Raw genomic sequence first — 14,343 nt, 5'->3', positions numbered from 1 at the left:
TGGGAAGATGGCTAACACAGTGACTAATTGTCTCAACCGCTGTGCTTGTGCTTTCCTCTCCATCTGTACCTCATACTGTGCCACTGCTGGTGATAGTTTGGGTAATGTGATGCTACCACCTGCTGAATATTATAAACTTGACAAGGATTTACTAAAAGAGCTGTTGACGGAGTAGAGGGCACTATATATGAAAATCAGTGAGAAAAAGAAAAGCACTTCAAGCCTTAATTTTTTTCTACAAAAAAACGAGAGATGTTCACTTGTAAGCTATAGCTGCAGAGGGAAAAATTCCCAGAATTCAAGGAGAGCTGTAGGCATGGGAAAATGACTACTCAGGTGGAGCTATGGTCTTAGGTGTGGAAACACAGCCACTGTCAACAGACCAAGAAACAGATGGAAGAAGCTAGGAGCATAAATGTCCCTCCTTCCCTGTTCATCTTTCTTTCTTGCCTCAGTTTTCTTATTCACTTTTCACAATTTTATTCCACAGTCTTCCATTCATGAGTAGATTTCATAGTCTATGTTCACGTGCGAGTCAATAGAGGAATTCTAATTTTCCTTCATATGATCTTATCTCTCTGTTTTTTACTATCTTCCCAACACTTCTTTCTCAGAATTCTCAAATTCCCCTGATCTATCTTTTAAAATTCTGAATACTGGCAATCTAGTATAAACTTGCACATGTCTTTGTTTAATTTCTCCCCAGTCTTATCTCTTATTTGTTGTTTAGAAAGTTTTTAGAATGTCTGGACTGTCTATAAGAATAAAGTTAGACCACATTCTTCTAGATATTCAATGCTCAAGAACAATTAGCAAGTGTTGTGCTTTTGTTAAGTAGAGAAAAATTGTGAACACCCTAAAAATGTATTGTTAAAATGTTGTCAAATATGTCCATAGAATATTTGGACTGAAATTCTTGATCCTTAAATTTTATTAAATACTGATTAAAATTAGAAGAAAAAGTAATGGCTTTCTGCAATAGTGTATGTAAATAAAATAATGCTATTTGAATTGTAGATCTTCCTGTTTCTTTTGCTATCTAGATACTTTCTATTTAGATCTGCTCCCTGCAATGAAGCCATATGAATTATGTCTTTTGTTTTCCTTTCAGATTTTGTCAACCTACTCAGTAGATCTGATAAAAGAAGATATGTGAAATCATATTGCCTTGTGCTGACTATCCCCTTGACAGATAATCACAGACCCTCTAAGTTTCCTTTTCTATGGCTTCCCTTCCCAAATTAATTTCATCTAGGGGTATATACAGCATATCTGATACTGATCCTGGACTTCAGATCTCTGTACCATGCTTAAATATTATAATAGACCCTTTTGTAAATAAATACTTCTCTGTGTGATTTTGAGTAGGCCATTCCTTTTCTGTTTGGGGGGTTGGTTTGGCTTAGTTTTCTAGTGTGTGTGTGTGTGTGTGTGTGAGAGAGAGAGAGAGAGACAGACAGACAGACAGACAGAGGCAGAGACAGAGAGAGACAGAGACAGAGACAGAGAGAGACAGAGAGAGAGAGCATGCTTGAACTCAGGGCCTGGGAACTTTCCTCCTTGAGCTTTATTGTTCAAGACTAGAATTCTATCACTTGAGTCACAGTGCCACTTGTTGCTTTTTGATAGTTAATTGGAGATAAGAGTCTTGAAGACTTTCCAAACTGAGCTGGCTCTGAAACTCGATCCTCAGGTCTCAGCATCTTGCGTAGCTAGAATTACAGGCATGAGCAAGCCACCAGTGCCCAGCCCCATCACTTTTCTGTTAAGATGACTGATATACTATATTACAGATACCTCACAGACATACAGCCAAGATTATTCCTTTGGTTCATTGGACAAGGAACTATTGTTAAAGTGGATTTCTTCAAGTTCATTCCTCTTATAGAGTTTCACCATTACCCCACAGAAGTTTTTATTTTCCCCATAGCACAGTGATCCTTGTTTCCTAATGTGAATGCAGGTTGTTTATGGTTTCAGCTGTTTTTCTGGGATTTGAGAGAAATGGAAGGTGAAAGCCATCAACAAAAGGCTAAGATTCAAATCTCAATAGTGAAATGAAGACAGTCCTATCCTACTTATAAGTATTTTCAAGAATTCTATACTTCCTCACATTCATATGCTAAGCACTCTCTTATATTTTATCTTAAGCACATTACGTTAAAGGTTATGTCTAGGGTTTTTTGATTGCTGAATGTTCACTATAAATCATTAACGGTGTCTTTTAAAATGTAATGGGAAAATATATTAAAAATAATATGTCCTCTTTGCTTTGAACTATTAACTCCAGAAACATAACTGTAGTTCAATCAAACACTAATTAATAATGAAGAATTTGTATAGGAATAGTCTCTCTTCATCTAACTTGTAATAACTATGAAAAACAAAAATAATGAAGTCAATAAAAAGATTAAGTTTCATTTTCATAGCGTACGGCATCTGTATTATTTTGTCAGTGGTGAGCAAACATTTATCATCAAACAAATATTCCTGGATCTTCTATATGGAAGTCCCCCTGGGTTCGATCATTTTAGGTGTTGTGTCTATGCGGTATTTACTTCTGACCTCTTCTAATTCATCATTGTCAACTATAAATGAAGCAAGCAGAGGAATCTGAGAAAAGTAGTTCTTAGCCAGGATATGTTTGTGTTTGATCTTGTGGAGAAAAAACTGTTCATAATCCTGCAAAAAGGAAAGAAATAATATCAAATTTTATTAAATCTCAGATTTTTTTTCAGATAAAGATGCTGACATGTCTCCATGTCTTTGCTTACCAGTTCATTCAGCATAGAATAAATTTGGCATATTCTCTTTCAGAACTCTGTTCCTGTGATAGTTCCTCCTGGAAGCCTTTTCAGAATCTCACACTGTACTTCCTAAGTCTAAGCCACTATTGAGTGCCAATCCTATACATCCTATCATTCTCATTCACTTCAATTTATAGGCTTGGTTTATGTCTGGTAGGATGTTACCAGCTTTCTTTCTATCCTCTATTTTAAGTAAAGACAACAACATAACAAGTAACAAATGTATACACACACACACACACACACACCCTTGGGCACCTGTATAAAGCTTATAGTAAAACTTTTTTATTGTTTATTATCTTTAAGTACAAGGGGGTTTCAATTCAACATGTCAGTTTTTGAACACAATGCATCTTTATTAATGTTACCCATTTCATATTTTCTTCTCTCTCTCCCAATCCCACTCATCCACTCAATTAAAAAAATGCTTTTTAAAGAAGGTTTCACATATCATAAGCATCTTTAATTTTTCCCCAAACCTGGGAACTAACCATAATGCAAGAGATGAAGCTACAATCTTGCCACAAAGAGCTACCAAGCATAAAAGTGAAAGTCAGAGATTAAAGACCACCATGGGAAGACTTAGAGGGCCTAGGTTTCTGAGAACATGCTGGAGATATCATTCAAGATCCAGGCTGCCCAATTTTGGAACTTCTTATTACATAAGAAAACTAAACCCATATCATCTTAAGTCTTTATAATTTGCCTCTTGTTACAATAGCTGAGTCTGAATGCAACTGTAATAATGAGGAATTATATTTACTCCATTTTCCCCCAAGTCCTTTGCATAGTATTCAGAACATCCAAAAGTAAATTTTAGTTAAATCAATAAGTATTATCTAGCCTCTTTATTATTCTTAGTGAGACTTCTCTTCTACCAAATCACAAATACTAAGTGACTTCTGCCTGAAGTTTATTTTCTTAAAGACATTCATCCACTAAAGACTTTTTCACAAAGTCAACTCTAAGGTGAAAGAAAGATCTAAGGCTTAAAAAATAACAGTGGGTTTTATATGTTATACAAGTATCTACTGTAAAGATTCCTCTTTTTAGACAAATGTAACAGATAAACACTCAGATATTTGTACTACTCTTTGGTTCTCTATTTCTTAGTCCATATTTCATTCAAGGAAAAATAATATGTCTATGTTATGCTGTACTCATCTATACATACACAGAACTTTATATTTCCTTGAAAAAAACCATAAAGTTAATAATTATTAAGGTTAAGTCAAGCATTCTGTGATATACATAGAATATACATTCTATGATATGTGTGTATATCATAGAATAATATAATATGGAAAGGTATCTATTGTCAAACAAACCAAGTTGCAGGTAATTTATATAAAATAAGTGCTACATATGCACACACACACATATATATATAATATGTATACATATAGAGGTTGAAACAATGGTAGATGATAGATGATAGATGAAAGATAGATAAATAGACATGGATGAGAGCATAAAAATTTCCAGGATGATTTCAATAACTTCCACAGAATAAAATTAGTCATCCCTCATATGTGCACATTCCTGATGTTTATCAAGAAACTTACATTCTATTTCAAAACTTTTTTCATTCATTTTTATACCAAAAATGTACTGTCTTTATTTCAATTAAAAATAAAATTTAAGTACTTCATATATACAGGTACTGTGAAGGTTGCTTCGTGCCAAACAATATTTTGGAAACTTTAAATAGGTGTCTATTTCATTGGCAAAGTTTTCCTATTATGAGACATCATTATCTCCTTTCTATACATGCATAAACTGGGGCGCTGGAACTTAGTATATGAGCCCTTAAAGGATAGACTCAGATTCAAAATCAGGGATGGTTTCATTATTTTTATTAATTTCATACTGTTAGCTAATATTCTAAAACTCTATGAAACAAAAAGGCAGGTTTTACTGCTGTGACGAATTTTAGTAAAAAAAAAAAAAAGATGGATGAGAATTGAGTCATGACTGCTGGTTTTCTCCCCACAATTGTTCCTACTTTGGCCAATATGAACACTATGGGAAATCAATCTGTTTCATTAGAGTTCACAGAGGCATTTTTTCCTGTAGTCTGTAAGCTCACAAGGAGTCAAAAATTACTATAAAGTAGAGCAGTGGATCATACTGGACATTGATAAAAGTAAACTATACAGGTTGGGAATGTGGCTCAGTGGTAGAGTGCTTGCCTTGCATGCATGAGGCCCTGGGTTCGATTCCTCAGCACCACATAAGCAGAAAAAGTTGGAAGTGGCGCTGTGGCTCAAGTGGCAGAGTGCTAGCCTTGAGCTGAAGAGCTGAGGGACAGCGCCCAGGCCCAGACTTCAGGCCCTACAACCAGCAAAAAAAAAAAAAAAAAAGTAAACTATACAACTTGTGGGTGGAGATGGGAGGGAGAGAATGGGAGAGAATGAGGGAACAGATGACACTGTATAAAGGGAGATGTACTTATTGCATGACTCATGTAAATGTAACCCCTCTGTACATCCTTCTATAACAACAATAAAGTAATTTTTAAATTACCTTAAATTTCAAATATGTTTAATATATTGGAAAAGTAAGTGTTTCTGGGCATTAGGTAAATTCATTTTAACTTTATGCAAAAGAGAAGCTCTTCTTTAACTAGATTGAATATTAATACTTAAATGATTACATAAACTGAAAACCATAAAAATAATTTTTCAGCTTGTCTCATTGAGAACCTTTGCTCCATTTTCAGAAATTCAAAACGATTGGCATCCTGAAATTGGAAATGTATATGAATAGAACATTTAATTTGATACTGCAATAAATTGATTAAATACACAAAGGGAGTTTTGTGGATTAATTGAAGAAGCACTGGAATATCAGCTTTGGGAATGAACTTCAGTTTCATTATGAGACCTAGATGAAATGATATTGCTAGGATTGGCTATGCTTCCAGTAATTAAATATTTACGAGTCAGCTTAATTTACCAAACATAACATTTATCACAGCTTCAATTTCTTCTCTGCTTTCTGTTAATCCCCAGAGTAGAATTTTTCCTAAGCTAGCTCCTGAAAACTCTGAACACTCTTGCAAAACTTTAACTAGTTTATGTCCTTTACATCCTTTTCCCACCATTCCCTCAAAAATAATAGGCAGGGAATAGTGCCATTCAAAATGATGGCCCCACTTGATGCCATTTATTTATTTTTCCTTAGTTGACATCTTGCATGAGATTAAAGGTTATTTAGTCAACTGAAGAGCCTAGACTTGCTTAGTGTAAATGGCGCTCTCTTAGGAACTCTTCTAGGGCCCCTCATTTTTGTTCATTAACATGGTCTCCAGAACACATTTGTAAGTTGCTAAAATGGCAGAGTATGTAGCTAGTTGGAAGCAACTGAACAAATGGAGCTACATCTGTATGATGTCAATAAGTATGCTTTCCTAGTGACTCATCAGCTAGGACAGACTCTGGGTTCTCTAACACCTATGATAGCAACATTTATTCAACAAACAAATATTAAACTCCTAATCTGGGGGCAGCATTAACCTATGGGTATTAGAGATAAAGATGGAAGTAAGTGTACTGAAATCCTTGCCTTTGTGGAACATATTGTGGAGTGAATGTTCTTGAAGTGACTAAACGAATGCCATGATGTGGTAATACTTACATATTCCAATCTCTTATTGCCCTGTTCCCATCTCACTCTAATCTCTGAAAGATATACCATCCCCATGTTTTCTTACGATTAATCCATTACTATCTGTAATCTAACTGAAATACTTAAATTATCTGTGGAATGTATTCCAATGCAGTCAGTCAGGTGCCCTCTGATTCCAATGATAAAAGTAACATCCAAATAAAAGTCCAACTACTAACCTCTTCCACATTTTTTAGCTTAAGATGAGCTGCGCCTTCATCTTTGGTGAGAAGAATGCAGTTCCAGGGGGCCCACTCCATGGACTTATCCCATCTGACCAGGACCAACTCATCGATGTCATTGCAGGCACTGAGGATTGACTGGGATGCCCAGATGTTCTCGATCAGGTACCGGATATCATTGAGCTGTATATCAAATATATATATATATATCAATAATTTTTGTTTTCTTCTAAATTCACATGTAATGATTATACTGCTTGAGCAAATAAATCACACTGGGTACATTGTAATGGGAAACACTATTTGTTAGATTTCAGTGGCACATAGTCCTTTTTTAATCATACTTACATTCATTGCGCCTAATCTGTATAATTATTCACAAGTCGTGGATCCATCTTTAACCTTAAATAAACTGTATATATTTCCTATAGTATGCTACCTATATAGCTACCTTATTATTTAGTCTCTTAAAATACAATACATGGTACTTAGTACTTTTTAAAATACAATGCATGGTACTAAGTACTTTTGAAAATTCCCTTATTAACTATTATAGTAAAATCTTTTTTCAGGTGTTTTATTGCCACAATGCAAGAGACAGCTGATATTTATAAAAATGATATGATTTACTCAATGCTAATAAAGGATTTGCTGTATTAATAGGAAAAAAGGAAAAGATGGGTAAGTTAAATAACTGAAACATTTTTATAAATTTATATCATAATGGCTACAACACAGAATGAACTTTATTTTTGCTGGTCATGGGGCCTGAACTTGGTCTGGGCACTATCCCTCAGCTCTTCAGCTCAAGGCTAGCGCTCTACCACTTGAACCACAGCACAACTACTGGCTTTTTCTGCTTGTGTGGTGCTGAGGAATTGAACCCAGGGCCTCATGAATGCAAGGCAAGCACTCTACCAATGAGCCACCTTCTTAGACTTAGAATGAACTTTTTATTCTGAGATCCACATGTATGAATTTAGAATTGTTTGATATAAGCTTCACAAAAGCATACTTACTGAAAAAAAGAACCATTATTTCAAAAAGTTTGTGTAGGAAAGCAGGTAAATATATTACATACATTTTTACTTATATTCAAAATGTTGCCTTGTTCAAATATGTGAGCTTTTTTGTGTCGCATCAATTCTATTACTAACTTCAAAACTGTACAAACTGCATTTTGTTTATTGGAATGTCACTTTTGCACATGCTACATCTGCTTGGCCATTGCCTGTAAGTGGTGTTTGACATTGTTGCAGTGGTTACCTATTGTATTAAGTGGCATCTGTAGGAATTACAGAAAAACTGGGTGACCAGTGAAATATCCAATTTCTTCTTAAGTAAAATGTTTATTTCTGATATATCTTAGCTTTCATTTTTTTTACTTTGCATGCCATTATGTTCAAATTCAGTATGTGCTGAATATAAATACTCATTGCCCACAAACTTTACTAGGTCATGATAGACTTCTAACATAATGTTTTCTTCTTTACTATCTGTGTGCTCTATACCTGCTCCTCCCATGTGTGCACAATATAATCTCTAGGAGAGTAAAGATCTTGTCTCTTTCCCATTGCTGTATTGCCACCATTTAGAACACTGACAGTTTATCCTTTTGGAAAACAAAGTATAGTACGGACTTAAAAACTTATACTACATATAAAGAGAATTTCAATTATATATTATTGTTACAATAGTTGTTTTACATTCATACAACCCTTCCCTTTAATCTTGAGAAAATGGTAAATTTGATATTGAAATATTTAATGAGACCTCCAAAAATCTAGAGAGAAATATTTGGAACTCCATTCTTTTCATGACTCTTCTTTCCTCCTTTTCTAGTCAATGATTATTGCCATGTAAACAAAATTATCCTATTTTAGGTTGCCTTGACATTCACACATGAACTGGAAATGAAGAGATGAAAATATACAAATAAGAATTTGGATTATAGGCATAAGGCACCATCATACCAGGGGGATGTTTATTTGATCATATTCATTGGTTCGTAATTTTTTTTACTTTGGGTAATTAATTTCTATGTGCATTCAAATGGGTATTAAAATCAGGATTAGGAGATATAACATACATTTAGTTTTACTCTTTGTAATACAATAGAGCAATCATTAATATTAATTGAATATACCTTATCTGAAATACTTAGAAGTAGAAATATCTCACAATTTCAGATGTTTGTGGGTTTTGGAAAATTTACATATATCTAATGAGATGTCAATGAGATAACATTTCATATGCACTTATGCTGTAACTTGAAATTGGTAATAAAACAATTTATTTGTAAATGTGTTTTGATTGTGACCCTTTACATCAGTTGTCAGATTTTCTAGTTGTAGACTCACATCATGACTCAAAAGTTTTAGGTTTTAGATAATTTTAGAGTTCAGTTTTGCAGATTAAGGATACTCAGCCTGTATTTCAAACTACTGATTATGTTACTTTTCCTTTCAGCTGTTTAAAGAGAGAAATTGGATGGGTGGGGTTGGGAGAGACGGGAGAGTTATGAAATGAGTGACATTAATTATGATGCACTGTACTCATAAATCGACATGTTGAATTGAAACCCCTCTATAATAAAGATGATAAAAAGTAAAATAAATAGAGGGGTATAAAAGAATTTGGAACGTGAACATCAATAGTGAAATCAGAGTGATTTTTAAATTATAATTTTATTTAAATTATAGCACAGTTGTTTTGGCATATGCTTATAATCTTAGTCTTGGGAGGAAAATGAATCAAGAAGACTGTGAGTTCAAGGCTATCCAGGGCTGCAAAATAAGCCCTTATCTCAAAAAAATTCTTTATTTAAAAAAAATTTCTAAAACCGATCACTTTGTAAGTCATTCAGTGTCTTTGGTTTCAATATCTTGCTTATATAACTTTCATCAACAATAGCATTTGCTCCATTGATCAACATAATGCTCATCCTTTTTAACATGAGTTACAGCCCTATTTCTGTCTCTGTGAACACTACTCCAGGAAACCCACCCCACGACACTCATGTTTGAGTTGTCAGCCCAACTCAAGGCAGTTCTGTACACTGCTACCAGAATTGGTGGCTCTTTCATCCCCTAAAAACCCATAAAAAGAAAGTCTACATGCCTAGAGTCCTAAAAGAGCTTGGGTAATCATGTTTGTCATCATCTTCTGTACATTTTTTCTCTCCCTTTGGAGAAAATAGAGTAATACTGGGAGAATACCTAAGCTATAATGCCTTTAGTAGCACAAGAGTACCCCTCAAAGTTCCCATAAGAAATTAATATGTGTGGGGGTGGGGAATTGAGATTTAATTATCTTGATGTGCCTAACATAGAATATTGTTTTTTGTTTGTTTTTTGCCACTCCCAGGGCTTGAATTCAGGGCCTAGGCACTGTCCCTGAGCTGCTGCTTTTTTTTCCCCCTCAGCTTCTTTTGCTCAAGGCAAGCTTCTTCTTTTTTTTTTTTTTTTTGCTCAAGTTTCTTCTTGCTCAAGTAGTACTCAGCACTACTTCTGGCTTTCTCTGTTTATGTGGTACTGAGGAACTAATGGCTTCATGCATGCTAGGCAAGTACTCTCCCACTAAGCCACATTCCCAGCCCTCAACTTGCTTTTTATGAAGGAAAATCTGCAGAATGATATTGTTGTCCCCCTAGTTTATGCTATTGAAAAGATAATAAAAAGATAATAAATGGCATTTTTCACACACACTTCAAGCAGTTAGCATATCATTCTTTTCTCTTGGAAAAAGACAAACTTAAATATCTTTCAGAGAAATCTCATTACTTCAGGGAAGGATGAAAATAGTTGAAATAATATTTTATTAGTATTTAGTGTCACATAGAATACACTTCAAAAGGAACTGCAAAGACAATCTTGATGGATGTATTGAAATGATTACCTCCTCCTTTGTTTTTCCCCTAAATGTATTTTTAAAAGATATAATACAGATGTATTGAAATGAATATCTCATCACCTCTTTCAAAGAGCCAAGAAAAACAAACAAACATCAAAAGAGGGTATAAGGGTGCTCTGGATTGGACAGAAAACAGCCCTAGAGGCTCTGTATTCCAGGCTTAGCTTCCAGTCAATGGGGCTTAGAGAAAATAACTGCATCAAGAGCTCTGATTTTGTGGGTGAATTAATCCATAATTTTATGATATTGAGAGGTGGTGGAAACTGGGAAGTAAGGCATAGTTGGAGGTCTAGTTGAATAGTCTATCTCCACCTCTCCACCTGACTCTCTCTCTCTCCCCCCCTCTCCTCTTCTCCCTCTCCCTCCCTCCCCCTCCCCCTCCCCCCCATGTCCTTCCTCTATGTCCTTCCTGGCTACTGTAAAGGGAGCAGCAGCTGACCATGAACTGAAATCATGAGTCAAAATAAATCTTTCCTCCCTTAAGTTGTTTTTCCAGATATGGTAATCTTTGTCAGATATAGAACACTAATTAACCACGTCTAAGCTCATCTTTATTTCCAATCATAAGTATCATTAAATCTATGCCTGTCTCAGACTCACCTAAAACTAGTAGAATCAGGACTCAAATTGCCTCCAAACAGTCTGTGATTCTTTGCTCTCTGTGGCTACCAGATTAACTCTTCATTGGTCTTTTGTCTCAGAAGGCACATCTTCAAGGAAGCCTTTTCTGTCCAGCAAATTAGCCTGTGTGCACTTTTAAACACTTGTATGATTCCCAATATTTTTTCTTGGAAAACTCTGGTTTGTTTTTTGCAGAAGCTTACACCCCTTTTATTGTCTGTCTTCCTTTGCAGGATATAAGATCTGGCTCACCTGTCTGCAGAGCACAACGAAGTACTTAAATACACATACACCTCATCAGACCATCAAAGGTGATGCTTCCCAAATCAGAGTATGTTCAGCAACACTGTGTATCATGTCTGCATAGCCCCTTAGAAGACAGAAACATTTCTGCCATGGTTGACCTTACCTGCATCAGGAAAGCAATCTGAGAGTCATCTCCATAATTGGTTTCTGAATTGTAAAGCCTTTGAAGTAAACACTTGTACTTCAAAAATGATTCCCGTTTTTGAGTCTCATTCTCCAGGCTGACGCACTGACGACAGTGGTAGATGCGTTGTGCGGTGCAGGACATGGAAAAATCGGTAGAAGGCAAATATAGCTGGCAACTGTGGCAAAAGTAAATCTTATTGTAAAACTTGAGTGGATCTTGAGGAACCTAAAAAGCAGGAAAATTATATTAGAGTGCTTTAGAATTTGCTAGCTGAAAAATTCCTAGTTTTGTCTTTAAATTTCAAACTGTATTCATTCATTTATCCTACCAAAATTATTTTCAAAAATCTATTATAATATGATCATCAACTCCTAAATACATGTAGTAAATAACTTAGAAAATAATTGAAGTGTTTATATGTATGCATGAAAATAGAATAATGAAATGTGTTAAAATTTGATTTAAAAACTGAGGGAAGTAGGATTAGAAGAGTAATAAAGGTGCAGAATTTGACCAAAGTATATGCATGCATATGTGAATATACAATAAAATCTCTTTATATAACTGACATATGCTAATAAAATTTTTCCAAAAGGGGGCAAACTCAGCTCTTATATTTATAAAAATGTTTAGATTTCTGGGTTTATATTAATTATTTTTATAGGCAACATCCAGTTTTGAATATAAGTAAAAGCCCACTAAACCAATAGTTATTTTCTTTTCATTATTAAAAAAATAAAGTTGTGGTTGTTAATGATCATTTTTTAAAATATGAAGCATTACATCAGAAAGTAATTGTAAATGTGTAATTCTGTGAATCCAATGGTGCTGGATTTGTGAATGGATGCATGAATCAAGAGTGAACACTTGGTTCTAGATTCATGAATGAATGAAGAGTAAGCAGTTTCAAATCACATTGAAGACTACAGAAGCCAATATCTACAGTCTATCATCAGTATTTCTAGACTCTATGAGAGGAAAGATTAAATAGCAACAGTTTGATATATCAAACTTGTTAAAAACAATTTTTGAGACAAGATCTCAGCCTACAAAGGCCTGTTTTATGTAAAGTTCACAGGTCATTGGCTGAATATCAAGAAAAGACTAACCAATAGTGGAAAATATTATCCCTAAATTAAAATTTGCTTTTCTCTTGCTCTAAAAATAAACTTAAAATCAAGATCTAAAGAAATAAAACTCTTTGAGTAACTTAACAACTGTGTTCTCAGAACAAAAGGAGTAAATAGGAATAAAACATTTACATTAAAAACAACAGCAACAAAGATAAAACCTCTTATGGCCCTATCTTGGGGTTCATTTCGCTTAGCATCATCTTATATGTTCATATATACATAGTTTTTTACCTTTTCTGCTTGTCCTAGTTATCTACTAGTTATTGCAGATAAGGGAAAGCAACAAAATAAAATCCATATTGTTTAGTATATAGCAAAAAATGACCAAATATATATATAATATGATCCAAAGCCAGTAGCTAAATCATTATTGAAAAAAATGTTCATTGATATAGATATTAGAATTCACACAAAAGGATAGTTATTAAAAACCTCATTACAACTGTTATGAAAACTATTCCATATGCCTAAAAGTTAAGGAAAGGCAATAAAATATATATTTAAAACTCCATGAGAAGAAAATTATGAACTCTAAAATGAAACACACACAAGACTGAATTAACAAGAGAGTAGATATTAGAGTGGAAAAAACTATTGAGCTGGATGACAACAATAGAAATCAAGCATACAGAAAATGAAAAACAATAAGAATATCACCACATTATGCAGCAAGCTCAAGCAACTTAATATATGTATAATCAGAGTATAAAATATGAGAGGAGAGTTAAAGAACACAGAAAATATTTTGTGAAAATAAGGTCAACATCATTCTAAATGGGGTGAAAATAAATCAATCTATAGATCCAAGAAGCTCAGTAAACCTCCAATTATAAGAGATGCACCCACCTTAGTGTTAAATACCATCTTCTTTAATCTTTTAAGGCAGTTCTTTCCCTGGCCTTGGGGGTTTCCTCATACGTATATAGTGGTCAGAACTCAGTTGAAAATATAAAAGGGATAGTGCAAATCTCATGTCTTTCTTTGTTTGACTCACTAATTTCTGGCCCTGTGTCATACAGACTTCAGCTGTGTAGGACCCAGAGGATGACAGGAGCCTTGCTTTCTCTTCAGCTATAGAAAGTTAGGCTTTGTTTGTTCTTGTGCATAATACAGATATTCCCTCTTCAAGGAGTTTCACTCCTCAAGGGAGTAAAATGGGACTACTTTAGGCTCACTTAATTTGTGTTTATTGCCTGATATTCAGTGTCTTGGTAAACATTATTTCTACTTGTTCTTAATTTCAGGCAAGTGAGTAGTTCCAAGTAGGGCAATTTTAGTCAGAAGGAGAAGAAAGTAATCATTTTTATTTGACAAGGTGCCCAACATAAATCTGAGATTTTTCTTGACAAAAAAAATTCCCATCCACCAGAATCAACTCTAAATGGATCAAAGACCTCAGAGTTAAAGCAGACACTCTGAAAACATTACAGGGTAGAATAGGAGAAACCCTAGGTCTCCTTGGCACAGGTTGAAATTTTCTTAATAGAGACTCAGAAACACAACAAATCAAAGAAAGGTTGGACAAATGGGATTGCATGAAATTGCAGAGCTTCTGCATGGCAAAGGACATAGCTAGCAAGATCAAT

The 14,343-nt window shown here is 34.5% G+C and overlaps 1 protein-coding gene across 1 annotated transcript in view; it reads right to left on the bottom strand.

Annotated features, from left to right (window-relative positions):
- Positions 1-2,499: 2,499 nt before the first annotated feature.
- Positions 2,500-14,343, bottom strand: part of Iqub (IQ motif and ubiquitin domain containing) — a 54,774-nt gene continuing 42,930 nt past the window's right edge. Inside the window, exons 10-12 of the mRNA XM_013019912.1 lie at positions 11,601-11,849; positions 6,656-6,841; positions 2,500-2,682 (exon numbers count right to left, since the gene is read on the bottom strand). Of these exons, the coding sequence (XP_012875366.1) occupies positions 2,500-2,682; positions 6,656-6,841; positions 11,601-11,849 (618 nt within the window). The remainder of the gene's footprint in view (positions 2,683-6,655; positions 6,842-11,600; positions 11,850-14,343) is intronic.

This window comes from Dipodomys ordii, unplaced genomic scaffold (assembly GCF_000151885.1).
Source record: "Dipodomys ordii isolate 6190 unplaced genomic scaffold, Dord_2.0 Scaffold48, whole genome shotgun sequence".
Taxonomy (NCBI): Eukaryota; Metazoa; Chordata; class Mammalia; order Rodentia; family Heteromyidae; genus Dipodomys; species Dipodomys ordii.
The sequence above is the reverse complement of the archived record's forward strand: the minus strand, read 5'-3'. Positions and strand labels throughout refer to the sequence as shown.